The sequence below is a fragment of the Aspergillus lucknowensis genome (genome assembly GCF_044049455.1).
Source record: "Aspergillus lucknowensis strain CBS 449.75 chromosome Unknown BJX67scaffold_12, whole genome shotgun sequence".
NCBI lineage: Eukaryota > Fungi > Ascomycota > Eurotiomycetes > Eurotiales > Aspergillaceae > Aspergillus > Aspergillus lucknowensis.
In genome coordinates, this window is record NW_027263556.1 from 34,931 (window position 1) to 58,711 (window position 23,781).

Sequence of the window (23,781 nt, forward strand, 5' to 3'; positions counted from 1 at the left end):
CTGAAGAGCTTCATGTCTGCATATCGCCATGATGCACGTGACTAAAGCTTGATGACTCAGCGTCTTCACCGCCAGGGCAAACGCGGGTCTCTGGGAACCAATCACGGCCACGGAACCCCAACGCGACCCAAAATGGATGGATCAACAGCAAACCTTGAGAACCTTTGGTGGTGAGGTTGACAGCGCATGGACGAAAAGAGTCAAGACGACAAAAAAATTGTCCTCAGCAAATCGAATTGACAGATTGCCCAAGATATTGGGCAATTGCTTTTGCAGCTAAGTGTCGCCGTTGCCAATAGTGAGTTCCCGGCGCGCCCACCGGTTCCCTTCCTCCTGTTTTCCCCCTCCCCATTCCCCCCTATCTCTTCGCTCTCACTTTGTGGTTCCCATCATCCATTATTTACCAAACTTACCCCTGAAGGCAGCCCCCGTCCAGAACTCCAGATCGTCCGCTGCGCCTGCTCGATTTTCGTCCTCTTCTTCTCTTTCTCCAAACTCTACTCATTTCATATTTCTCCTCTCACCAACCTCAACCTACCTCGACAAGATGAGAGAAGTCATCAGTTTGAACGGTCCGTTTTGTGCCCCGTGCCCCTCGCTTGTTTGTTTCGCTGGGTAGCGCGGTATTGACAATTATCTTGCCCAACAGTTGGCCAGGCCGGTTGCCAGATCGCTAATTCCTGCTGGGAGGTAATTCACGCCGCTGAAATGTTATGATGGGGGAATTAAAGATGGTCGTCAAGTTTGTGAAGGACTTACTTTAGCTGACCTGGCTTTTTTTCCCTAGCTCTACTGCCTTGAGCACGGTATCCAGGTACGTGACAACTGAGTTTCGGGAAAGGCTTGAATTCCTGGATTGTGCCGCCCGGATCGTCATGTTTTGGCAAGCAGCTGTCTGACCGACTGATTAGCCGGACGGATACTTGACCGAAGAACGCAAGCAAGAAGATCCCGACCACGGATTCAGCACTTTCTTCTCCGAGACTGGTACGCGTTAAAATCTATCGCTCAAATTCTCTTCACAAGCGTGATCGTCTAATACGTGCTGTGCACTCTTAGGCCAAGGAAAATATGTTCCCCGTACCATTTACTGCGATCTTGAGCCCAATGTTGTCGATGAGGTCCGCACTGGCACGTACCGCAGCCTTTTCCACCCCGAGAACTTGATCACCGGGAAGGAGGATGCCTCAAACAACTACGCCCGCGGTCACTACACAGTCGGTAAGGAAATGATTGACCAGGTCCTCGACAAGGTCCGCAGGATGGCAGACTCCTGCTCCGGTCTCCAGGGCTTCCTCGTCTTCCACTCCTTTGGTGGTGGTACCGGTTCTGGTTTCGGCGCTCTGTTGATGGAGCGCCTCTCTGTCGACTATGGCAAGAAGTCTAAGCTCGAGTTCTGCGTCTACCCTGCCCCCCAGAACGCCACGTCCGTTGTCGAGCCATACAACTCCATCCTCACCACCCACACCACTCTTGAGCACTCCGACTGCAGTTTCATGGTCGACAACGAGGCTATCTATGACATCTGCCGCCGCAACCTCGGCATTGAGCGCCCTAGCTACGAGAACCTCAACCGCCTGATCGCTCAGGTTGTTTCTTCGATCACTGCTTCTCTCCGTTTCGATGGCTCCCTCAACGTTGATCTGAATGAGTTCCAGACCAACCTCGTTCCATATCCCCGTATCCACTTCCCTCTTGTTGCTTACTCTCCCGTCATCTCCGCCGACAAGGCGTCTCACGAAGCCAACTCGGTTCAAGAGATCACCATGTCCTGCTTCGAGCCTAACAACCAGATGGTCAAGTGTGATCCCCGCAATGGCAAGTACATGGCGACCTGCCTGCTGTACCGCGGTGATGTTGTCCCCAAGGAGACCCACGCCGCTGTTGCGACGCTCAAGACCAAGCGAACCATCCAGTTCGTTGACTGGTGCCCGACTGGTTTCAAGATCGGTATCTGCTACCAGCCTCCTCAACAGGTGCCCAATGGAGACCTGGCCAAGGTCAACCGTGCTGTGTAAGCTCCCGTCCACCGGGTGAAGGCAAAGTCAGGAGTTGAGAAAATACTGATACATGTGAATAGTTGCATGCTGTCCAACACTACTGCCATCTCTGAGGCCTGGTCCGCTCTCGACCACAAGTTCGACCTCATGTACTCCAAGCGTGCTTTCGTGCACTGGTACGTTGGTGAGGGTATGGAGGAAGGTGAATTCTCTGAGGCCCGTGAGGACTTGGCCGCCCTGGAGCGTGATTATGAGGAAGTTGCCAGCGATTCTATGGAAGAGGAGGTTGAGGAGTACTAAGTGTGGTCATAACTGCTGCAATGGCTCTATTGGGAGCTAGGCGTTAGCCCAGGTGCTACTCTGGCGACGGGCAAATAGGAGACATTGGCTTAGTACAGACTAGTTGCGGATTTTCTGTCTGATATATCTTTAATATCCCAAGCAGCAAAAATTTACCTCTCGTTGACGACTTATTTTCTGCTTAGAGTATGTTGGAACTGGCTTAGGAGTGGATGCATTCACGTGGAGACAAGCATCCACTCTCAAGCTGTCAGGCTGGATACAGGAATATGGACAATAATACAAATGTGATTTGATCGGGATAGTTCCAGCGGATGGCAATGATGACACAGCTTCTTTTCTGAATGACGAATGCTTGTCGCTGGGGGGAGCTGATGGAGCGGGAGAGAAGTTCGGCAGGACTGACCGCCCAGCCAACGTGGACAGCCCCGTTGGACCCCCTCGTCCAGTCCAGTCCTCAAAGCGCCTGCTCACCCAAATGATGCGTCGTAATAATCCCTAGCCCCCTCCAACTCTGCCCTGCGTCCCTCGTTGAGCGCTCTAATCACTCTTCTTCCCGCTCTCCTTCCACACGACCGTCCCCTTTTACTTCCCGACCTCCAAGACAGCTGTCGTCTTGGCCCTCCGTCCATCTATGCCCGTGGCTTCTTCGAGTGACCTCCACTGACGGTCCAACACCACACAACCATTCGGAGAATAACGCTGGAATCCCACAAGGGGTGACCCGCTCCTCGTGAGCTATCATCATGGCCGACAATGGTGAGTTTCCGCTACCGATCTCCCGGGATCGCGGGGAGCTCTTGCGCTCGCTCTCTGGAGATGCTTGCGGTTGCCTGGATAGCGACATCGTTGCCAACGGAGCTGACGGATGCTTACACCCTGCACAGCACGCCAACCGAATCTCAACTTAACTCCCGAGGAGAAACGAGTATTCTACCAGCTCTTCCAAGCTGCCGATACGACGAACCTTGGTGTCATCACAGGCGAGATCGCTGTCCCATTCTTCGAGAAGACAAAGCTCTCCCCCGAAACTCTCGGATTGGTATGTCGAATCCCCAACTTCTTTAGAGGATTGTTGCCTTCCAAGCGAGACGCGTTTGTCTAATTGCGAGTTCTTTTCAACGACGTTAGATATGGCAAATCGCGGACAAAGAGAACAGGGGGCTCTTGACGCCCTCTGGGTTTGGGGTCGTGATGCGCTTGATTGGACATGCTCAGGCCGGTCGCGCGCCAACAGAAGAACTGGCTTCACAACGTAAGTCAGCCTGGGTCACACGGGCTTAGTTCCTTTGCTTCCCCTCCTTGAAGTAGTTGTGAGATGTTCGCTGAGAATCAGCCACTTCTAGCCGGCCCGTTGCCTCGATTTGACGGAATCCCAATTGATACCACCAGCCCTCCTCCCGATGCGAGTGTGAGCAGCCCACAGCCGGCTGGAGGCCCGATTCGAGTTCCTCCCCTGAATCCCGATGATGCCAACAAGTTTGTTTCGCTTTTTGACAAGTCGGATGTCGCTCGGAGCGGGTGTATCTCTGGTGAGTATTGTTCCACGAAGCTTATCCCCATCCCATCGCTCCCGCTAACTTTTCGTTCCTTCACAAGGTGAATCTGCGAAGCAAATCTTCGAACGCGCGAGGCTTCCAAACGAGATTCTTGGCCGGATATGGAATTTAGCGGATACCAAACAACGGGGAGCTCTTGATTCGACAGAGTTCATTATCGCCATGCACTTACTCACCTCGTATAAGTCTGGGCTCATGAGAGGAATTCCTCAAACGCTACCTCCCGGTTTGTATGAGGCAGCCGCCCGCCGAGGAGCTGGCCGTGGCTCCATGAGTGGTCCTAGACCAGGGCTTGACGTTCCTCCAGTACCCGCGATCCCCAAACAGTTCACTGGACCTCAACGTACCCAGAGCCCAATTAATAGGCAGCAGTTTGGCTCTCCTCTTTCCGCACAATCGACGGGCGGCGACTGGCTTGTTTCTCCACAGGAGAAACTGCAATTCGACAATTATTTCAACACTGTTGATACCGCAAAGTCTGGGGTAATAAGTGGTGACCAGGCCGTCGCCTTTTTTACGAAAGCTCAGCTACCTGAGGAGACTCTAGCCGTTATCTGGGACCTTGCAGACATTGATGCTGACGGTCAACTGACGAGAGACGAGTTTGCCGTTGCTATGTATTTAATTCGCCAACAGTACACAGGAAAAGGGCCCCTGCCGCAGACCTTACCTCCCGCATTAATTCCTCCGAATATGCGTCGACCAGGTTCTGCGCAGGCCGCACCTGCACCCCCACCTGCAGCTCAACCACCCGCCCCTGCCCGTACTGCTGCCGATGACCTCTTTGGCCTCGATCCATTCTCAACCGGGCCTGCCGCTCCCGCTCCTCAGATACCGCAGTCCACTGGAAACTCAAATGCACCTTTCCCGACGCCGAGCTTGCCAGGTCTCCAGACATCACCGCCGGGAAGTGCAACAGCTTTCAAGCCTTTCGTTCCCTCATCTTCTTTCGGCCAGAGCCTCCAGCCACAAACAACTGGCGCCTCATCTGTTCCATCAACGGCTCGCTCTCCACCTCAGCCTGCCGACGACCTGCTCGGAGACAATGATCCGGAGGAGTCCGGCAAGTTGACGCAAGAAACCACCGAACTCGCCAATCTATCTAATCAGATCGGCTCCCTGGCAAACGAGATGCAGAATGTGCAGACGAAGCGAACAGCTACCGAGCAAGAACTATCTCAAACTTCTCAGCAGAAACGCGACTTCGAGTCCCGTCTTGCCCAGGCCAGAACAATGTACGAGCAAGAGGTCAAGAATTTTAAGGCTCTGGAAGAACGCCTAAAGGCCTCGAAATCCGAGACGCGTAAGCTCCAGCAAGAATACGCTTTACTCGATGGAAGCAGACAGGATCTTCAGAACCAATACAGCCAGGTATCCGCCGCTCTCACGGCTGATCAACAGGAGAACGCCAGCCTGAAGGAGAAAATCCGTGAAGCCAACGCAGCAGTCGCACAGCTGAAGCCGGCATTAGAGAAAGCTCGTTCGGACGCACGTCAGCAGAAAGGCCTTGTTGCCATAAACAAAAAGCAGCTGGCAACGGTAGAGGGGGAACGTGATAAGATTCAAGAGGAAATCGGCAGTGTATCTAAGGAGCAACCAGCAGAGCCCGAAGAAGTTACTTCTCCCGCCCTCAACCCTCCAGCTGTGACAAGCCCGGCTGCTTCTACTACTAGTCAGACCACCAATCCCTTCTTCAAGCGTACAATGACCGGTTCCAGCGAGAGCAATAACGTCGCCTCTCCCCAGATCTCGAACGACCAACAGCGTGCCTTTGATAGTCTCTTTGGTTCTTCTTGGGGTCCTCCTACAATTACGGGTGCGGCCCCTCCGCCACCTACCTCGTTCCGTGCCGACTCCCAGACGGGCTCAGTAAAGTCTCCGGGTGGTTCAGGAGCACCGACGCCATCCGTGTCTCCCCCGCCCTCGTCTGCTGGTGCATTCGGTTCGGAGCCACCGCCTCCCCCTCTTTCTAGGCAACTCACGCCAAATGCGCTTCCCTTGGCTGGAGGTGGAGCTCATTCAGAAACCACCTCTACTAAAGTGTCTCCTCCAGGTAGCCGACTTGGTACTCAAGATACATCTAGCGTTGGATCCCCTTCACATGTCGGCGGCCGCGAAGCTCGCGCTGCGCCTGAATCCCCTTTTGATGCGTCCGAGGAACGGTTTCCGGCCATACCTGGTGCTTTTGAAAATCCCGCACCAGCAGAGAGACCGCTAGGCAGTGAAGAGAAACCAGTCGACTCAAAGGACCCAAGTTTTGACGAGCTATTTGGCGGCCCAGCACATGTACGGTCTAGATCACAACAGAACAACGATTTCGAAGAGGCTTTTGCTGCAATGAAGGGGCCGAATACTACCACAACCAACGGTGCTCCTGAATCAGAGTTCCCACCAATTCGCGAAATTGATGATGATGACGATGATGACAGCACGGACAGTGAAGCTCAGCTGGGCTTCGACGATAACTTCACTCCCGTTTTGCCTCAGCAGAATCAGGCTGCGCAGAAATCCGATGCCATTGAACCAACCCAACTTGCTGCGTTCCCAACTCCGGGGTCGTCTACTAACTCGCCTCTACCTCCACCCCCAACGGAGTCGCAGCCGAGCCCTCCGAAGAACGATGGAAGTACGGACAAGCACGTTGCTTGCAACGCCCCCCCCGAGTTCAATGGCTTGCTTCCGAATAGAGCCGATCCAACAGCCCCCCTGGACGCTCCTCACTCTGTTGAAGCCACGACCCGGGCGCCTATCGTCGGCGGAGAAGCTCAGCATGATGCAACCAAGACCTCACCCCCTTCACAAAGCCCTAGTGGGTCAAAGGTTCCCGACTTCGAAGCGGCCTTCTCGGGGCTAAATTTGGCTCCTGCAAAAGAAGCAGATGACGATGACGATGACGATTTCGAGAGATCCGATAGTCGGAATAATAACAACCTGGACTTCGATTTTTCTTTTGACTCTTCACCATCTCGACAGCAGAAGGCTGCTGCTTCCACTACTAATGCTGGTTCCGAGTTCTTCTCCTTCGACCAAAACGTCAATACTTCATCGTCTTCGGGCCCTATCAACCCCACCACAAAACCAGACAACCATGACTGGGAAGCGCTCTTCGCTCCGCTAGACAGTGTGAAATCTCCAGGCGCAGAGGGAACAAACGGAGCTCCTTCAACCACTACCCCCGAAGCCAAACAGCCCGGCTGGGCGCTTCAGACTGATACGCAAGACGACCCGAACCTTCAGCGTCTTACCGGCATGGGATTCCCGCGAGATGCGTCCCTTGCCGCCCTCGAGAAGTTCGACTACAACATTGACAAGGTATATTCTTTTGGATTGCAAAATGGAGAGACATGGAACCTATGCTAACTCATGGATAACAGGCAATCGACCACCTGACAAAATCTTGATCTCCTCATTCCCGATACAATGCTATTCAAGTCTCGTTTCTGAGGTTGTGTCTCATCAATCGCCACTGCATGCACATAGCCTAGTCTATCGTTATCTTATCCCTTTCTTTAATTTTTATTATTAGCCCTGCGTTCACATGACCTTTGTTTATCCTCATTCCTATTCGTATGCTTCTCTTGTACCTTGTTCCTACTTCTCAGTCTGCATATCCCACTTCTGCTGCTGCTTTGTATATCCCTTCCCCCTACGCCCAATCCCGACCTGTTGTCGATCAGGTCTGCTGGGTTTCCCCTATAAAAACCCCTCCCTGTATGGCTACCTGATGTAATCTAGGATCGAGTTACGAGACCGTGACGAGGCCGGAGCGGCCGGCGCTTGTTATAATCAGACTAATTTCTATATTCCCAGCCTCTGGTACGTAGTGTAGTGCTGCTATATGGTGATCGAGTGACAGCAAACGTGCTTCAAGCAACCCCGATTCCCGCCTGTTAAATCGCGACCTAACGTAGAGGCCGCGTGGCCAGTAAGGATTCGGAGTATGGCCAGTCCAATGATGTTAATCCGCTCCCAATTGGCCGTTTGAATATTCGATAGTGCAACAGTCCAACTTCCAGGTACCAACCTTCTTACTATGCAGTTTCTCACAGGACGCTCCGAAAACGAGTCACCTAACAATACGGAATATGCCATACATAATTGCCACCTGCTAGGTGAGTGTTGTACGCTGCTCCTGAAAGATGATCAGCTTCGCTAGCCACTGTTCCCATTCAGGCTATTCCCTGTCTCGGGGTCAAGCGAGCCCTTTTCATGTTGGCACGACACCCGTTGCATAGCAACTACTGTGGATGTATTAGCGAGGACCTGGATAAAAGGTTAAAGCGGGGAAGCTCACAAAAATCTTCCAGTGGACGCTGGGTCATTGGCTCGTGTCTTCTCGGGCTCCTGCCATGCATGATATCGTCAAAGACCGTCGAACGCTGTAAGAGGAAGTACAGCCCGCCCATAACGCAGGATACCCCGATCGAGTACACCCAGATCCGAATGATAGCAATGGGCGAAGTCTGACCACCTACGAACCAGCCAAAGTAGCAAAAGAAGGTTGCAACTAGATCCACTACGAGGACTGCCCCTACCAACTCCCATGAGGGTGGGCAGGACCACAAGGGGCCTTCAATCCGGGTAATGAAGATCAACCAATTCTCTGTAAGTGTTATCTCAAGGAAGAGGACCTCGTCGCGTTTGCCGAAGTTTTGGACGATCCCTGCATGTTCCCCAGCATTTATCATGGTGGTAAGAGCAATCCAGGATCCGACGGCCAGTATAATCCCCAAAATAACTGACAAACCCCAAAGTTTTGGAAGATCCCACTTCACCGGGGTCGACGAGTACGGGGCGTTGTCATAAGCTATCGCGAGAGTTGCAATGTCTGCGAATATAGCAATGAAGACCACGAGTTGTAAGTTTAGGCTTTCGTTCATTGTTGCAATCCATAAGCCAAGGAATATCTCAAGGTGCAGAGACAGCGCAATGCGATACGTCACATACGCATGCATTCGGTGGAATATCCGACGGGAAGTCTTCAAGGCATCAATGATCGTCGATAAGCCTGGAGCAAGAAACACGATATCAGCAGAGGACCTGGCAGCGTCGGAAGAGCCCTCTACGGCGATTCCAGTATCGGCCTTCTTGAGTGACGGTGCGTCATTAACGCCATCCCCCGTCATTGCCACCAGGTATCCGCGCTGCTGCAGAATCTCCACAACGTTGTATTTATGTTCGGGCCATACCTCCGCGAACCCATCCGCACCTTCAACAAAGTCGTAGACCTCAGACCCAGGCATGGTACCGCCACCTCCCAAGCCTAACCCTTCTGCGTTGTAGACATTCGTGCCCAGCCCTAACTGGCGTGAAGTCTCTCGCGCAATACCTACAGAATCACCGGTAAGCATTTTGATTGACAGTCCTAGTGTCCTTGCCTCATTTATGGTTGCCGCAGTATCGTCTCGTGGGGGATCTGAACACGGCACTATCCCAAGGATTTCCCATGGCTCATCCATGACCTTTCGAGCGACGCCGAGTGAGCGAAAACCACGGTGTGCAAATTCATTCATCCTGTTCGTGTATTCTCGTTCGACACCCTCTGGGACTTGCTGGTCCTCCTTGATGGTTTTCAGAACCCACAGAGGTGCCCCCTTCACACAAATGATCTCCTGACCATCAGGTGAAAGGGCTACGGCGGTTACTTTCTTGGAGACCGGATCAAAGGGCCGGAATTGCTGTATCTTGTACTGGGTAAGTGTCTCCTTAGCGCGCGGATAATTGGGGAGTGCCTTAATAAACGCTCTATCAATGGGGTCCATGCCGTGTAACTTCCTGGAAGCAGCTAAACATGCGGTCAGCATTAAATCGTTGGGGTCGACTCCCGCCACTGTGTATGGGTCCGAAAGGGTAAGCTTGTTCTTTGTTAGGGTTCCGGTCTTGTCTGAGCACAGTATTTCCACCCCTGCAAGAGATTCGATAGCGGAAAGCCTCTGTACGATGGCCTGCCTTTTCGCTAGAAAAGCAGCGCCTACAGCCATAGTGGTGGTAACGACAGCAGGGAGACCGACAGGGACTCCAATCATAGTGATAGCCAAGGTGAATTCGAGGATGGTGATAATGTTATTCGAGCGGTAGAACGATGAAACCCAGACAACAATAAGCGTAAAAACGACCAGAACGATGAGGGCGGCGCCAATACGGTTGAGAACTTCAGTAAAATGACCAGTCTTCGAAGATGCAGTCCTGACAAGTGTTGCTGTCTTCCCCATGAAAGTATTATCACCAGTGGCCGTAACAATCAAATATGCATCGCCGCGCTTGACCACAGACGATGCGTAACAGAGCTCATCCTTGCACTTATTCACGGCTACCGATTCGCCGGTAACTGAGGATTGATCTACTTGAAGTAGGTTGTTCGTTTTGACTCGGCCATCCGCGGAAACAATCGTGCCCTACAAATGTAAGCTCTTTGCCGTCTCCGTATGCCGGTGGAACGGTCGGTACCTCATCAATCTTGAGAACATCCCCAGGCACGACTTCAGTTGCTTCAATCTCGGTGGCCACACTCTCCCGGATTACGATAGCTTTGAGGGCTAACGACTTTTTCAGCTCTTCCACGATCGACCCTGCTTGATACTCCTGAACAAAGCCAACCGTTGCATTGAGCAAGAGAAGGGCGCAGATCACACCGAAATCCAACCAGTCTTTCAAACCGAGTGCCAGCACTGCGGCTGCCTGAAGCCAATTAGTACAGGGACACTTGAAGGATGGCGAAAGTGTACTCCGCTACTAACTTCCATAACGAATTGAACTGGACCAACAAAGAACGACAAGAACTTAAGGCAAAGATTTTCCTTTTCTTGTTTCAATTGGTTAGGACCGAATTTTTTGCGGCGGATTGTCGCCTCCTCGGAAGAAAGCCCGGTCAGGAGGTCAGTGTCAAACTCCGGTTCCACATTGCAGACTTTCGCTGAGTCCACGCTCTTTCGCTTGTTGTGAACGGCATTGTCTCCATCCAAAAACATTATCTCTGCAATGAGGTCATCAATATTCTCCTCTCCATCTTCATCGTCGGCGTCCGACATCGAGGATGTCTTTTCTTCGGTGCTGGTAATGAGGGTTGCCTTCGTCTCATGGTTGACGGTTGTCTCATCCTGTTCAGCCAGCGCAACCGTGGCTAGACGAGCTCCGAAAGGGTTGGCGGGGCTGAGCTTCGTGGCATCCATCGGTCAGTTGAAGGCAGGTAAAGATGAAGGCGTAGGCAATATGTTCCGCAGAGAGGCAGTAAACGGAAACTGAGCAAGAATCTTATGGCGTAGTAATGGGAGACGATATGATAGCCACGATTGAGTAGAGATTGCTAAGGAACCTCGAAGCCATTGTGGAAAGAACCTAAAATGTACTAGTATCTCTAATAGGAAGGAAGGGCATCGTAACCGGGGGTGCGGCCATCGAGGCTTCCTCAGTCGAGGATTTTCCGGCCACGCTAAAGCTATATTCATAAGCTTAGTTCACCCGGGCAATCTAAGCCGCGCATTGGCTTCGTCTCTATTCCTTCCACTTCGGCACTGTTCGCTCCAGATCCGACAAATACAAGTACACCTCGGCTGGCTCCTCTTTTGTATCGCTTTGTTCTACGACTATCTTGCCGGGGCTAGTCTCAGACAACCTGTCTTGCAAAGACTGGGATTACATTCCTTGACATTATTTTGCTTTTGAAAGCCTGCCGAACTGGGGTGCGAGAAGCAACTGGGTTGTATAGGAAACATCAAAGCAGTTCACGAGACCAATCAGAGGCAAGAGTTGCTGACATAAGCCACAATCGACGTCACGGGAAGAACGTGCAGACTTTCCTAAACGGAAGAACCAAAGAACTCCCAAAGATGCATTCGACGTCGCTCGAAACTTCCGGGAACCTGGCTCCTGGAGAATGGAGACGGCCAAAATATTGTCTTTGACTCTATTATAGCGAAAGCAAGCATGTTCTGTCGCCTGCGGACTGGGCACGCTTCTGGTTCGTGTTCTTGGAAGCCCTGCTATTCGAGTGGCTCGGGTTTCTGATGGTATAAGCAGCATTCATATATCACTTTTGATCGCTTCTGGCCTCCTATCTGCCGGTTACTGAAGACGATATATGTTGTTATAAGTCATCATGAATCGAGAGATCCCCGGGTTCTACTATGGTATTGTGTTATACAAACTTTGGGTCTGGAAAGCCTACTAATGTGCTCCTCAAGACCCAGACAAGAAGAAGTACTTCAAGATCCAGGCAAATCACAAATCCACGCCAGGGTATCAGTACTCAAAGGATGCTGTGAAGCGGAAAAGAGCTGAACAGGAGGTTGTGATGCCCCTCCTCAAATGGGTGCTGCTGTCCATTGTTCTAACTGTCTGTAGACGCGCCAACGGAAAGCTCGCCTGGTTCAGAGATCCCAAACAGAAAATATCAGGAGATCGACGTACTTGCAGCATCCCCTTATTCTGGCTCAAAGAGAAGTAGGCGCGCCTCCCACTTCCGCGTCTCGAGAACACGAACGAACCGGACTGGCGTATGCAAGTCAATTCCACCGGAACCGGTTGCATGAGTTTGAGCCTTGGCCGGACCAATATACAATCAAGCATGTTGTGCGCAACCCTCGGTCTGGAATTTTGGTTGCTAGTGAGTTCGGCGTTTTGTAATAACTATACGTAAGAAACAAGCTGACGGTGTAAACAGGCGGACACCGCGGGGGCGAGTCGTCAGTGTCGTAAGTTGAGCCTTGCACATTGCGAGGACATGACACTGACAGCTGGCTCTGCATCAGTGTGTGCTTTCCTGATTTTGATCAGGAGAACTGGGCTTACAATCGAACGATGGAGCGGCTGCTTTTTAAAGAGCAATACAGGGTATCTCTAATGTAGAAAACTTACCTCTTGAGACGCTAATGTCGCCACTCTAGCTCTCCTCGCTCTCTTTGAGTCATACTGGATATCTTTTGTGAGTCCTAGCCCATTCATGCGTTAATCTGTCTCTCCGGTGCCACTAATATGGCCAGAGCGACGATGGACAGCGGTCCGAGCGGCGACTCCTTTCTGGCGCCTCGCATGCTTCCTGACCCTGATGAAGGCGGCGACTATCGTTGGCCTCCGTTCTGTATGAAGCAGTTCCCTATAATGGTCCTTTGCTTCGAATATGGACCCCGCTGATCCCATTACCGGACTAGTTTCACATCCTATACGCATCCATACAACCTCTTCTTTATGGTGCTCCTCGCCTTCTCCAACGGGTGACGTGCCTCGTTTCGCAGTTGGCACCTCTGACGGGCTTTATACTTTAGAAGGATTTGGGAGCTGTTGGACACTATCTAAAAAATCGTTTCCCAAGGACATTGCCGGAGGCATAACCAAGTACCGCCGCTTAGAGTCGTCGCATGCGCTTATCACATCTGTCGAATGGCTTTCGTCGGACGTGATTGCGGCTGGGCTGAAAGACTCAACTATCTTCCTTCATGATATTCGTAGCGGCGGGAGCGCAACACGACTTCAACATCCTCACGCGGTTACAAAACTCCGGAAACTTGACCAGTATCGGATCGTTGTAGCTGGTATAAATTCGGTAGGCTCTCTATCGTCTACGCCCTCCCGCTGAACTTCTACTCCTTGGTCACTAAAGCTAATAGGGTCAGCTTCAAATGTACGACATCCGCTATCCACCTAATGGCCTCCAACGAAACCCCAATCCAATTAGCAAACACCACACCTCTACGCGGCCCTTCCTCCGCTTCGCAGGTCACTCTCCTGAATTGAATCCCGATTTCGACATAAGCTCAGAACTTGGGCTTCTCGCTAGCGGTCAGTTCTCATCTTCTCTTTCCTAACTAGCGAAATTACTTTATCTAACCGTTCATGATTGCGTACAGCATCCGACGATCGTACAATACAACTCTTCTCTCTCCGCACAGGCGAGAGTGTGGCTTCCCCGCTAACAAAGTACCAATATCGAAATCCTATTACGTCCATCTGCTTTGAGTCTGGGAGCCAGTCGGCGCATGGACCGCAGACGCCAGGTTTACTGGTTTGCTCTGATGCTACGGTTGACGAATGGAATTGGTGAACTTAATGGCGATGCTTAATGAATTATATCATTCCCAGTGATATGCTATGGAGACATGAGCTCCAGGAAACGAGAACAAAGATTCCACACAAGAGCGTCGAATAGTACACCAACTAGCTTAATCCAAACCACCAGCTAACCATTCCCCAACCTCAACCCCGATCCCCTTTGCCATCTCACCGATCCAGTCCCCAGAGACATTCACGCACCATTTCTCCCCGACGTCAGCTGTGGTATTCCCGCTATTGACCCCTGCTGACCCGAGACCCATACGGCTGCCACTTGCGCGTCCGGCGGCGGGTACGACGAGCCGTAGACGACGCAAGGTAGCAAGCTCCGCATATATCATGTCAGCGACAGCGGTGAGTCGAAGTGGGTTTGCGGGCGGATTAGGGTCGATAGCATGGTAGATGGCAATGAGCCTCTCCAGGGGGAACGGACGGGCGGTTAGGATAGTGGATGGACCCGTGATACCGGGGCCGCCGCCGGAAGCGGATGTTGTAGCGGAGGAGGTAGCAAAGGCCGAGTCGAGGGTTGATTTGGTGATGCGGGTCTTTGTTCTTTTGCCCTTGCCTCTTCTACTTGGGGTTGACGATCCTTGGCTCGTTTCCTCTGCTGCTTGGGCTTGGGAGAGGACCTTTAGACGTCGTCTGTGGTGTGCGCGTTTATTTCGAGCGGATAGGGATGAAGAGGAAAATTTGGAGAAGAAGATTGTGTCGAGTCTTTGAGGGGTGTGGGAGGCTAGGTAAGCGGATGTCAAGACGAGGGTAGCGAAGTAAGGAAGGTATGGAAGAGGTGAAGGCGCCGAAACGGCCAACAATGACGGTGGTGGCGGGAGCGAACCAGTTGTGGTGAGAGGAGAATCTTCTGTGACGATGTGATGGACGAGAGCCGCCTCGCCTTGCCGTCGGAACAAGCCACGGTTCTTAACTAGCAGTCGAGAGAAATCCCACTCCTCGTTGCCACCGGGTGGTGGTTCACCACTGGTAATAGGAAACACGAACTGAGGCCATAACTTCTCACATATCGACTTGAAAACTGGAATAGAGCTTGCAGTTGGCCCGACGAGGGAATCGTAGATAGCGGCAACGAAGTGAGGAAACAGCTGAGAGGAAATTTCCGCTGGTAGACCGAGCACTGCCGGCAGGCCAGCATTCAAGACAATAGTTATCGCTTCTTTGCGGGTATACGGCGGGAAATTGATATGCGGCACTCCTGTCGCTTGGAGGAAAAGTGGACGGGGCGTAGAACTGAGGATCAAAACAACAGTGAGGGATGGAATCTGCATGAAAGAAGGGTGATTAGCGCGTGCTTTCATGGGATGGGCAGGGCAATTCCCCAGCTTACTACTTCTCCAAGACGAGCCAGTGCCGGCAACAGTGTAGGGGGGGCCTCTCGCTGTTTATCGATACCGTCCAAAACCAAGACAAACTTCTGGATGGGCTTCCCCGGAAGATTTGACGTCAAGCACTCTGCAAGAAGAACCATGAGGGAGCTGACGTGCTCACACCTCCCCTTCCCGAAGCGCTCCCACTCGTCCCTTCGCCCGAGCGCATCCAGTGTCGCCCATAGTATCTTCGTCAATAAGTGGCGGCCGGTGATGCATTCGGGACTCCGAACAATCGCGTGTGGTACTTGAAGGGTCGCAAGGACGTTGCTCACGATAGTTGACTTGCAGGTAGCAGATATCCCATGGACAACAACGGTGGATGGGCTAGACGGCCGGGGCTATGTGATTTCCACTGCTTGTAAGCGATATGGTGCCTGAATTCATGGCGCTTTTGGGGGTATAGCTTTGGGAAACTCACAGCAAGCAGGCTTGCGAGTTGCCTAACCTGAACTTCCCGACAAGGCCATTGCGGGCTCAGAGACTGGGAAACGCCAACTGGTAGCATAGGAGAGTCTCCACGCTAGGGTCGAAATCCACGGGCCCGACAGGAAGACTTGACGGAAATGTGAAGCTCTCGGAGAAACTGGGAGCGTCCGAGGCAGCGCGCAGAAGCACGCCTGGTCACGTGCTGATATGTAATGAGGCAACCAGCGTCGGCCCGCTCCCTCTGTTACTCTGTATCTTCCCGGAGTTTGCGGTTAGAATTGCAATGTCATTTGATTCTACCATGATTGTGACTAGGTGGTACAGGGGGAAAAAAGAGAAAGCGATGAAAAATACATAACAAAGGAAATCCGAATGAGGTAGAGACATCTTGTCTGCCTGTAGGTCCTGTAGGTATGAATACATCTATTCTACCGCATGTGATGGTCTTTCAAACCGGGAAAGATGATACCAGAATGATAGGCGACTCATCCCCATATGCAAAGAGAAAGATGTAAAGAGCTGGTCACTTGTATCGCACTGGGGGGATCACAAGGCCAATTCTCGAGATAAGAACAACGCAGCATATCCCGAAGATGGAATCAGGCAAGAAGCAATAAGGCAGAGGCAGTTTCGGAGTATCCAGTAAAGCGCATATTGAAACCTCACTTCCCTTGATTGTCGAGTGGCGATGCACGCCGACGGCAAGGAGTGGTTTGGGTCCGAAGGGAAGGTGGAGGGGATCATTCCAAGAGTTATCACCAGATGTTGTGGAAGCATCCAAGCATTCGAAAAATACAAGACAGAATAGTCTGGCTATCTGCCACGGAAAGGCCAGAAAATGCAATACGCATTGCATTAAAGATAAGATGTTGTCATGGTATCATTGCCCAACGAGTTGGTGGCCGTAAAAGTCATGAAGAATCGTAGCATCGTCATCTCGATATGGGTACAATTAATGCGCAAGTACTAGTCAATCGCGGTCGATAGCCAAAAGGGATCAGAAGTAGCTGTAAATCTGATTCTGCGGACCGAGATTGACATTCTGCGGCTGGACGGCAGTACTATAGATACTGGAAGAGTTCTCACTGGCTCCAGAGGGCGTATTCGAGGTGGACCCAGTCCCAGAAGCGGGAACAAAACCCTGGTTTCCAAACTGCGTGCCTCCCGCAGAAATGGGGAATGGAGTGTGTTGGTACATGAAGTTCTTCTGAGGAGCCTGTAGGGGCCCCGGGAGCTGCGCCGAATTCATTTCATTCGGTGTGACTTGACCGCTTGTTGCGGCGCTGCCCCTGCTGGTGCCCTCGGACGCCATCATCTTGCCAGCAATGCGACGTCCATGAGGAGTCTGGCGAATCGATGGAAGAATGGGACGCACGCATTCCACGATTCGGTTGCGAGTTTCCGTATCAGCGAAATCCATGGCGGTCTGGACGACGTAGTTTGCGAAGGAGTCTCGGAGCATCTTCTCAAGCTCAACTCCAGACAGCATCTCATCGATCATCTGGCGGCGAATAGGGGGTTCGGCTGTGCGTAAACACTTCTCGATAACATTGGAACTGAACTTCTGTTTCGATAGTGCCGGAATATTGCCGCGAAACGCTCTGCACAGAGGCTCCGTAAAATGGGCTTCGGCGAGATCGAGAATGTATTGTACAACATAGTTGCCGAAAGGATCTTGAACGAGAGCAAAAGCGTTCGAAGTTATTTGACCGATGAGGCGGGCTCGCTGCTCACCAGAGGCATGGTCGATACAGCGCTGTAGGACGCAACAGCCGTGCCGGTGAGTTCCAACAACGACGCAGTTGGCTCCCACGGCGTCGTATATGAATTGAGAGTCCTCTGCCGAGAGGCGGTTGAGACATTTCTGAATAACATGATTTCCGTTCAAGTCCTGAACCAATTCCACGACGTGGTCTTTCAAAGATTGGATCACCGTGCTGGTCTGCTCAGGAGTAGAAATGAACTCAATCATCTTTTGCAGGGCCCGGGTACCGTGTTGGTTCAGCGCGATTTTAACAAGCTGATGGGCGGCGTTGTTGATGAGCGCCGTTCGCTGATCATCATTAGAGTACTCGAGGAGTTTCTGGCACAGGTAGTTGCCGAAAGGATCTGGAAAAAGGCGTACAGTTAGTAACATGGACTGAAATGCCAAGCACGTTTGGTGGATACAGGTAACACAAACCAGTCATTAGTTCCACCACATGCAAAAGGGTTTCGTCAAAAATCATCTGAACATGATCCAGGTTGCGCTCCTCCAGTTTTCTCTGCAGGTACCTGCAGCCGTGCTGATCCTTACAGAGTCCATAGATTTCACCGCGATAATGCTCGAGAGGAAAGTTTGTGAAGCGGGATAGCTGGGCTGAGTCCCCATCGGTGTTTCTGCGGGACGTGACAGGTTTTGGGGGATTGTCTCCAAGACGATAATTTCCGTAGGAAGGATATCCCGTGAATGAGGGCGAGGGGTTATAGGGCTGGATCTGGCCGTTGACCTGCATCGGCGCTCCCATATAAGCTTGGATTCCATAGCCGTAGAAAGGAGGCTGGAAGTTGGACAGTGAAGCTTGAGGTGCATTTGCATTTCCGGAAGCTGGAGCGTTGAGTTGAGGTCCAAACGGCATCGCGTTAGCCTGCAATGTCGTTGGGTGCGCTCTCGAGTTCTGTGGTCTAGCTTCTTCCCGCTCAGGTGAGTCTTTCTGCTGGCGGGGAGTGGTTGCATTAACGGGAATTCGACCCAGACTGGTATTGTGGTGGTGGAGCTGCTCAGTGTGAGTTTTCGGCGGTGTGATCGCAGAATTGAAGCTTTCACCCTTTACAGTGGGCAGGTCATTGGTCGAGTATGACGACTGGAGAGGTGCGGGACGGTTCGATGCAGTAGATGATACTGGGTCCTGGTGGTTTCCGTCTGCGGAGTAGAGGACGTTTGCTTCAAGAGAATGTCTTGCGGCATGTCTAGAAGGATTCTGGGGGCCGATGTGGGATTCGTCCGCCGAGCCGCCAATTTGACCAAGGCGAAACATATTGAGGGCGTTCTGAGGCATGCTCTGATGGGAGGAACGGTGGCGGTTGTGAGAATTCCAAGACTCTGGATTAGGTGTTTTAGAATTTGCGAGATCTAAAGCGTCCGAGTTTGCAGAGAGCTAAGAAGCTTGGTTAGTGGAGGGGGAGCGCTCGTGGCGAGGACAAAAGGAGGACGAATAGGCTTACAAAGTTCGAGCCGTCACTACGGGATAGAGTTGGAAACTTATCATCAGGCTCAGTCAACTTGAGGTAGCTTTTGATGTCTGGGGTTGGGATCCGGTCTTCGTCCTTCAAAGTTGATCTGTCATCATCGCTGTGAAGCAGATATTTGGCGGTGTTGAAGGTGTCTAAAGAAGAATTGTTGAAGGTTGAAATATTCGGACGGATTTGGGAGCCCAAGCCTGTTGTAGGCATTGAATAGCGATGAATGCTAGCGGAGACATTGGTCAGTAACACAGACCATTGACACTAATAAGCTGTTTTCAGAAGTAAAATGAGGTGATAATAAATTGAGTAAGAGACAGAGAGTATTCAGGAACTTGGTAGGTCAGAGCTTGTGTTCCTGTGGCGGGATATCACATCATGGGATATGGTGAACAAATGAGAGTATTGCCAAGGGAAAGAAAGAGCGAATAATGCTGATTAAGATGATTGGGGAGTATCTATATCGAATTGAGAACTTACGATGGCCCGGGGCGAAATGGAGAAGTGGGCTCAGGCCCAAAGTCTTCCCTCTCAGAGTTCCTGCGTGATCCAGGGACAGAATGGACAGCAAAACGATTTGTTGCGGTTTGAGCTGGTTCGTGATTCCCTTGACTTGGAGGACTTGTGACCGAAGCAAAAACGTTGAAGAATCCGGGAGATGAAGTAACGCTGGATGTTGAGAAGCGGGTGGGGCGAGAGAAAGCGCCTGGGAAACCGTTCTCACGATGCTCTGGAGGAGTCGTAGGTTCGCTGACTGGCCCAGAGATCCCTGCCTTAGCAAGATCTTTGGCAAGTTGATTCATTTCATGTTGCTCCTTCTCATGTTGGAGATCAAGAAGTTTCATGTCTTCCTCAAATCTTCGCTTCTGCTCTCGCATGTATTCAATATGTTGGCGTTTCTTTTCAAACTGTGAAACAATAAGCACCAATCCAATTGTCGCTATTAAAATGCGGGGACAATGGAAATTATGATGTATTAACAAGGTGAATATGACAATAGGGGTTAAAGGAAGAGTAACACTGGGAACCAACTCGAAGAGAACAGGGATATTGGAGTTAGAACAAGGGCCAAAAACAACAAGGCGGGGGGTAGGTATTGTTGGCAAATTCAAGGACAATGAGAAAGACAATAGGCTGCAAGAGGTAGTAAATGACTACGTAGCGCATTGACTGGGTTCAAAATATGGGCTATCGATGAAGTTCAGAACGTGGCACTAAGCTTACCGATGAGAGTAGGTCTAGGGCATCCGGCACCTGAGGAGGAGGTCCGACATGATTTATATAGTTCCAAGACGATACCTTGCTCGCGTCCGTGGTGAAACGGCGTTGTAGATTTGCACGAACGTCGCCCGTAGGCCGTGAGAATGCTGATACGAGAGTCGAATGGCCTGGCGAGAGAGCACTGTAACTGGGGAACGGGGTCTCTGAGGGAGGCGAGCGAGGAGAGGGAAACCGGAGCTCATCGAGACGCTCACTTAGTCCGTTTTTGAAGGCCATGTTGGGCGGGTGAAACGAGGGCTGAATTTATAACCGGGACTAATACCATTTAGAGGCCACGGCGAGGCAGAGGTTAGCGATGTCATGATACGTTTTGTGGTGGTATCAGGAAGGGAGACACGAATCTCGAAAAAAGGCTGCGGGCAGATTGGGGGCTTCTAAATAAAAGTATAGGAACCGGAGGTGACAGAGAGAGTGTGTCCTTGTTGGCGGTGTAGTCTCTCAGGTCGCAACTCATGTAAGGAGTCAAGGCGCGAGAGGGGCTGAAGAGTGATTTGGCGAAGCAAATCTCGGAAAAACAGCGACTCACCCACAATGAACGCCTCGATAGTTTTGAGTTTCAGGGACGGAAAGACTCTTCCAAGGTTTCGATGGCCGACGGTTTGCTTGAGCACGCAAGTAAGGACTGTTTGAGGCGAAACCAGGGACTATTCACCACCTCTTTTCAGTAATCTTGAGAAATGCGGAGATCGATGACTGATGTGTAAATCACAGGCGGAGACTTCGTCCCAAGAGCGCGCTCTTGCGTCGAGAGCGGCGGGCCGATGGTAACAATAAACGAATGAACAAATACAAGGGAAGGATGTGTTGTATACGACAAGGAGGAAAGAAAGATCAATGTTATACAAGTCCCATGGGCCCAAAAGTCAGGAGAGAGAAGCGGAAGGAGAGGAGGGCGAGAGGGGAAGAGAACGAGTGAGCGGCTGGGAAAAGAAAGCAAGCGGGGAGGGACAGCGCCTCGAAGCATGCTCGATTTGGCGTTGCTCGTCTTCCGTCATTTGCTCAATCTGTGGGATTGCTTTGCTGTTGACTGCAGTTTGGCGGTCCTTTTTCATCCCTTCTTGCTGTCCTTTTCTTTTTCTTAATTATCCCTTTAACTTCATCTGATCCGCAAGCCCCTGTCCACCTGCCCAAGTGAGCTCCGCTTGGGACGGGAGCTCCGAGCTTCGAGTGCGGGAGTGTGCATGGAAGAAGGGCTCCTGTCGATGCCTGCTTAACCAGGCTGTCTACCCATACATAATCTCCTGCTGTTCAATCGCTCTGTCTACACTTAGCGTTCTCCTATTCTTGGAATTTATGAATCGGGAGTCGTCAAAGGGCAATCATGTTCGGAAAGGAGGAGAAAAATACGTTGTGCAAGTCTTTGGACACCCATTCTGGAAAGTGTGATCAGGACCCTCGAGGGCCTCCTCGCTGCTGGATCTTGACTTGGAGCCCGGACTGATGAGCTGTCTCCCCTGGAAGCCACTCCTCCAGCTGGCCATTCGTTTTTTTTCGATGGATCAAGAATGAATCTTTGCTCACTCAAATCCTCGATTTTGATTTGGCTGCGTACGACTAGTGGTAATGATGAGTTTCCATGCGAATGCATTATTACTTTATTGGGGATAGAGTGGAAGCTCCCGAGGTCCCGTCATCCTTTGGGCGTCGAGCTTCAGGATTCGCTGAAAGTACCTGACAGGGATCCTGGAGTCAATCTTTGAGCATATCTTCTTGCTGTGAGATAAGATCTGAGACGGCTTCCAGGACCAGAGTTTGACACTCCAGTCCCTCCAACAATACGTTACGCGACAACTTCCTCCAGAGAAGATTGCGCCAGGAACACTCGAGGGGGAACGGCTCTCGCGAAAGGTTTCAGGTCCAGAGCGTGGTCGCTGCAAGTGTTTTCTGCATCGAGTGGAGACTCCAAACTGATTTGAAGAAGATGTGACGGCGGACAAGGACCGAGCCACACGATGTTCCTGTGTGCAAGATTTGGGTCAGGAGGATTTGAGGAACAAGGCACCGTTTCGATATTCTGTGCCCTCCTCCCGTTGTCGTCACAATGTTTGTCTCAACAAAACGGAGACAAGCCGAGCAGCCTGTGAGTGAGGAAAGGCTTCCAGTCCCTTGGCGTCTGGTCGGGATCTGGGTGCCTCAGATTTGGGATTGGGAAAACGAAGAGAAACAATCGAACACCTGCATCATGCTCGTGCTCTTGCTTCTGGCGGCGCTCTTCTTTACGGTCGGGAAAAACGCCTCAACAAATTGGGCGGACCACAAAGTCAGCATCGATGGATTGCCACGCGCGACCCAAAGGTTCGCAACAAAGCAACGCCAGCGCGTCCAAGTCATCATATTTCCTGGCTGCACCCCATTGATAATAAATGAGTCACTTTTCTCGGAACCGCTCTGAGTTGAATTCTCAGAATTTTGGGCCTGTTCATCCTTTGCAGGTCATGGAGACAGGAACGACGGAATCTTGCCCACGTCTCTCGCCTTCAGCTGGGGGAGGGGAAATTGGACTTCTGTGTGCAGAATGATTGGTAGTCGAATGGATCGGATGGCCCCTGGATGGCAATGATTGTCCGAACACAGCTGATTGTCCCATCAGAGACTGATGCAATGGTTTGTTACTTTGAACGCTGGCGATTGGAGCTTCAAGAGCGAAGTCGCAGACGCCAGGGCGCTTTGGGGATTGTGGGATGTTGATTGGTGCGGCGATGGACAAGCGGTGTACAATTGTGACAGACTCAGCGACATGACCTGCAACTGCAGGACTCTTGAGGACAACACCAAAATACCCAAAATGACATGATTTGATTTTCGACAGAGAGTGCAGGCCGTATCTTCAACAACTCGATTTGGAAGATTATTTCTTCTTGCCTTTTTGAAGTATTATTGTATAAAACTTATCTTTGCTCTCCTACTGCATCAGGTTCGATATCGTGTACATACTTCGGCGACGCGAGCCAAGGCCGGGTCAGTGTACAAGAGACGAACAATACCTCGTGATAATCTCCTAAAATATCTGACCTCTTGGTTCACGTGAAGATATTCGATTCTTCCTGTTCGGTTCCTTATTTGTAAAGCTGAAGAGGCACGATCCATTCTTGAAGGCCTTTATAGTTGTCGGGGCGTGGGCGTGGGCGTTTAGCGATCCGTGTCTCTCAATGGCCCCAATTGAAAGAGCACAGAGCAGCCAACCGTTGTAGAGTCAACAAGCTCCACATGGTCTGCTATGGCCACGATCTCAGAGAACCGCAAGAAGTTTATCAATTATCAACAGTCTTATGGATTTTTTTAACGCACTCGAGCTTGATGGTGTGGATCTTAACTGGGAGCACCTTTGTGGCTGGTACGTGTTAACACTAAGTATACTATCTGAATCTGGAGGGCTCGTCTAACAAGATATCTAAAGGACCGCGGTGGACAAGATGATGACCGCGAGAACTACGTCTCTACAGTGTGAGTGATGAGTGAGGCCCTCCAGGAGCGAAATCCATCATGGAATATATTAATAGCTATCCTGTCTAGTAACTGGCATCTGCAACACTTTGATGTATCGTCAATAGTGAAAGAAGTGAGTTT

At 51.3% G+C, this 23,781-nt stretch overlaps 7 protein-coding genes across 7 annotated transcripts; 5 read left to right on the plus strand and 2 right to left on the minus strand.

The window, feature by feature from the left end:
• The first annotated feature begins 194 nt into the window (after positions 1-194).
• Positions 195-2,753, plus strand: BJX67DRAFT_348972 (tubulin alpha chain). Its single transcript, XM_071028702.1, has 6 exons — positions 195-572; positions 650-690; positions 788-814; positions 912-987; positions 1,060-2,014; positions 2,081-2,753. Exons 1-6 carry the CDS (start codon positions 548-550, stop codon positions 2,298-2,300), a joined length of 1,344 nt encoding a protein of 447 aa, XP_070887677.1. The 5' UTR covers positions 195-547; the 3' UTR covers positions 2,301-2,753.
• BJX67DRAFT_348976 (EF hand domain protein) lies at positions 2,728-7,662 on the plus strand. The gene is made up of 6 exons (XM_071028703.1): positions 2,728-3,059; positions 3,188-3,342; positions 3,432-3,555; positions 3,647-3,832; positions 3,900-7,171; positions 7,234-7,662. Exons 1-6 carry the CDS (start codon positions 3,047-3,049, stop codon positions 7,258-7,260), a joined length of 3,777 nt encoding a protein of 1,258 aa, XP_070887678.1. The 5' UTR covers positions 2,728-3,046; the 3' UTR covers positions 7,261-7,662.
• Positions 7,663-7,797: 135 nt separating this feature from the next.
• Positions 7,798-11,267, minus strand: BJX67DRAFT_34348 (plasma-membrane proton-efflux P-type ATPase). Its single transcript, XM_071028160.1, has 4 exons — positions 10,597-11,267; positions 10,307-10,537; positions 8,154-10,254; positions 7,798-8,100 (listed from the first exon to the last, which is right to left on the minus strand). Exons 1-4 carry the CDS (start codon positions 11,026-11,028, stop codon positions 8,012-8,014), a joined length of 2,853 nt encoding a protein of 950 aa, XP_070887679.1. The 5' UTR covers positions 11,029-11,267; the 3' UTR covers positions 7,798-8,011.
• A 195-nt stretch (positions 11,268-11,462) lies between these two features.
• Positions 11,463-13,954, plus strand: BJX67DRAFT_34095 (uncharacterized protein). The gene is made up of 11 exons (XM_071027836.1): positions 11,463-11,816; positions 11,876-11,985; positions 12,040-12,143; positions 12,200-12,461; positions 12,519-12,549; positions 12,607-12,688; positions 12,742-12,779; positions 12,838-12,935; positions 13,006-13,397; positions 13,468-13,633; positions 13,702-13,954. The coding sequence occupies exons 2-11, from the start codon at positions 11,955-11,957 to the stop codon at positions 13,893-13,895; spliced, it is 1,398 nt and encodes a 465-aa protein (XP_070887680.1). The 5' UTR covers positions 11,463-11,816; positions 11,876-11,954; the 3' UTR covers positions 13,896-13,954.
• Positions 13,955-14,013: 59 nt separating this feature from the next.
• BJX67DRAFT_371109 (uncharacterized protein) lies at positions 14,014-20,430 on the minus strand (the record flags this gene model as incomplete). Its single annotated transcript, XM_071031032.1, has 7 exons — positions 14,014-15,177; positions 15,243-15,623; positions 16,751-17,820; positions 17,894-18,848; positions 18,916-19,159; positions 19,414-19,841; positions 20,158-20,430. 7 exons carry the CDS (start codon positions 20,428-20,430, stop codon positions 14,014-14,016), a joined length of 4,515 nt encoding a protein of 1,504 aa, XP_070887681.1.
• A 453-nt stretch (positions 20,431-20,883) lies between these two features.
• On the plus strand, positions 20,884-21,411 carry BJX67DRAFT_34595 (uncharacterized protein). Its single transcript, XM_071028388.1, has one exon. It carries the CDS (start codon positions 21,049-21,051, stop codon positions 21,316-21,318), a length of 270 nt encoding a protein of 89 aa, XP_070887682.1. The 5' UTR covers positions 20,884-21,048; the 3' UTR covers positions 21,319-21,411.
• Positions 21,412-22,005: 594 nt separating this feature from the next.
• On the plus strand, positions 22,006-22,708 carry BJX67DRAFT_34693 (uncharacterized protein). Its single transcript, XM_071028472.1, has 2 exons — positions 22,006-22,087; positions 22,136-22,708. Exon 2 carries the CDS (start codon positions 22,256-22,258, stop codon positions 22,604-22,606), a length of 351 nt encoding a protein of 116 aa, XP_070887683.1. The 5' UTR covers positions 22,006-22,087; positions 22,136-22,255; the 3' UTR covers positions 22,607-22,708.
• Positions 22,709-23,781: the final 1,073 nt, after the last annotated feature.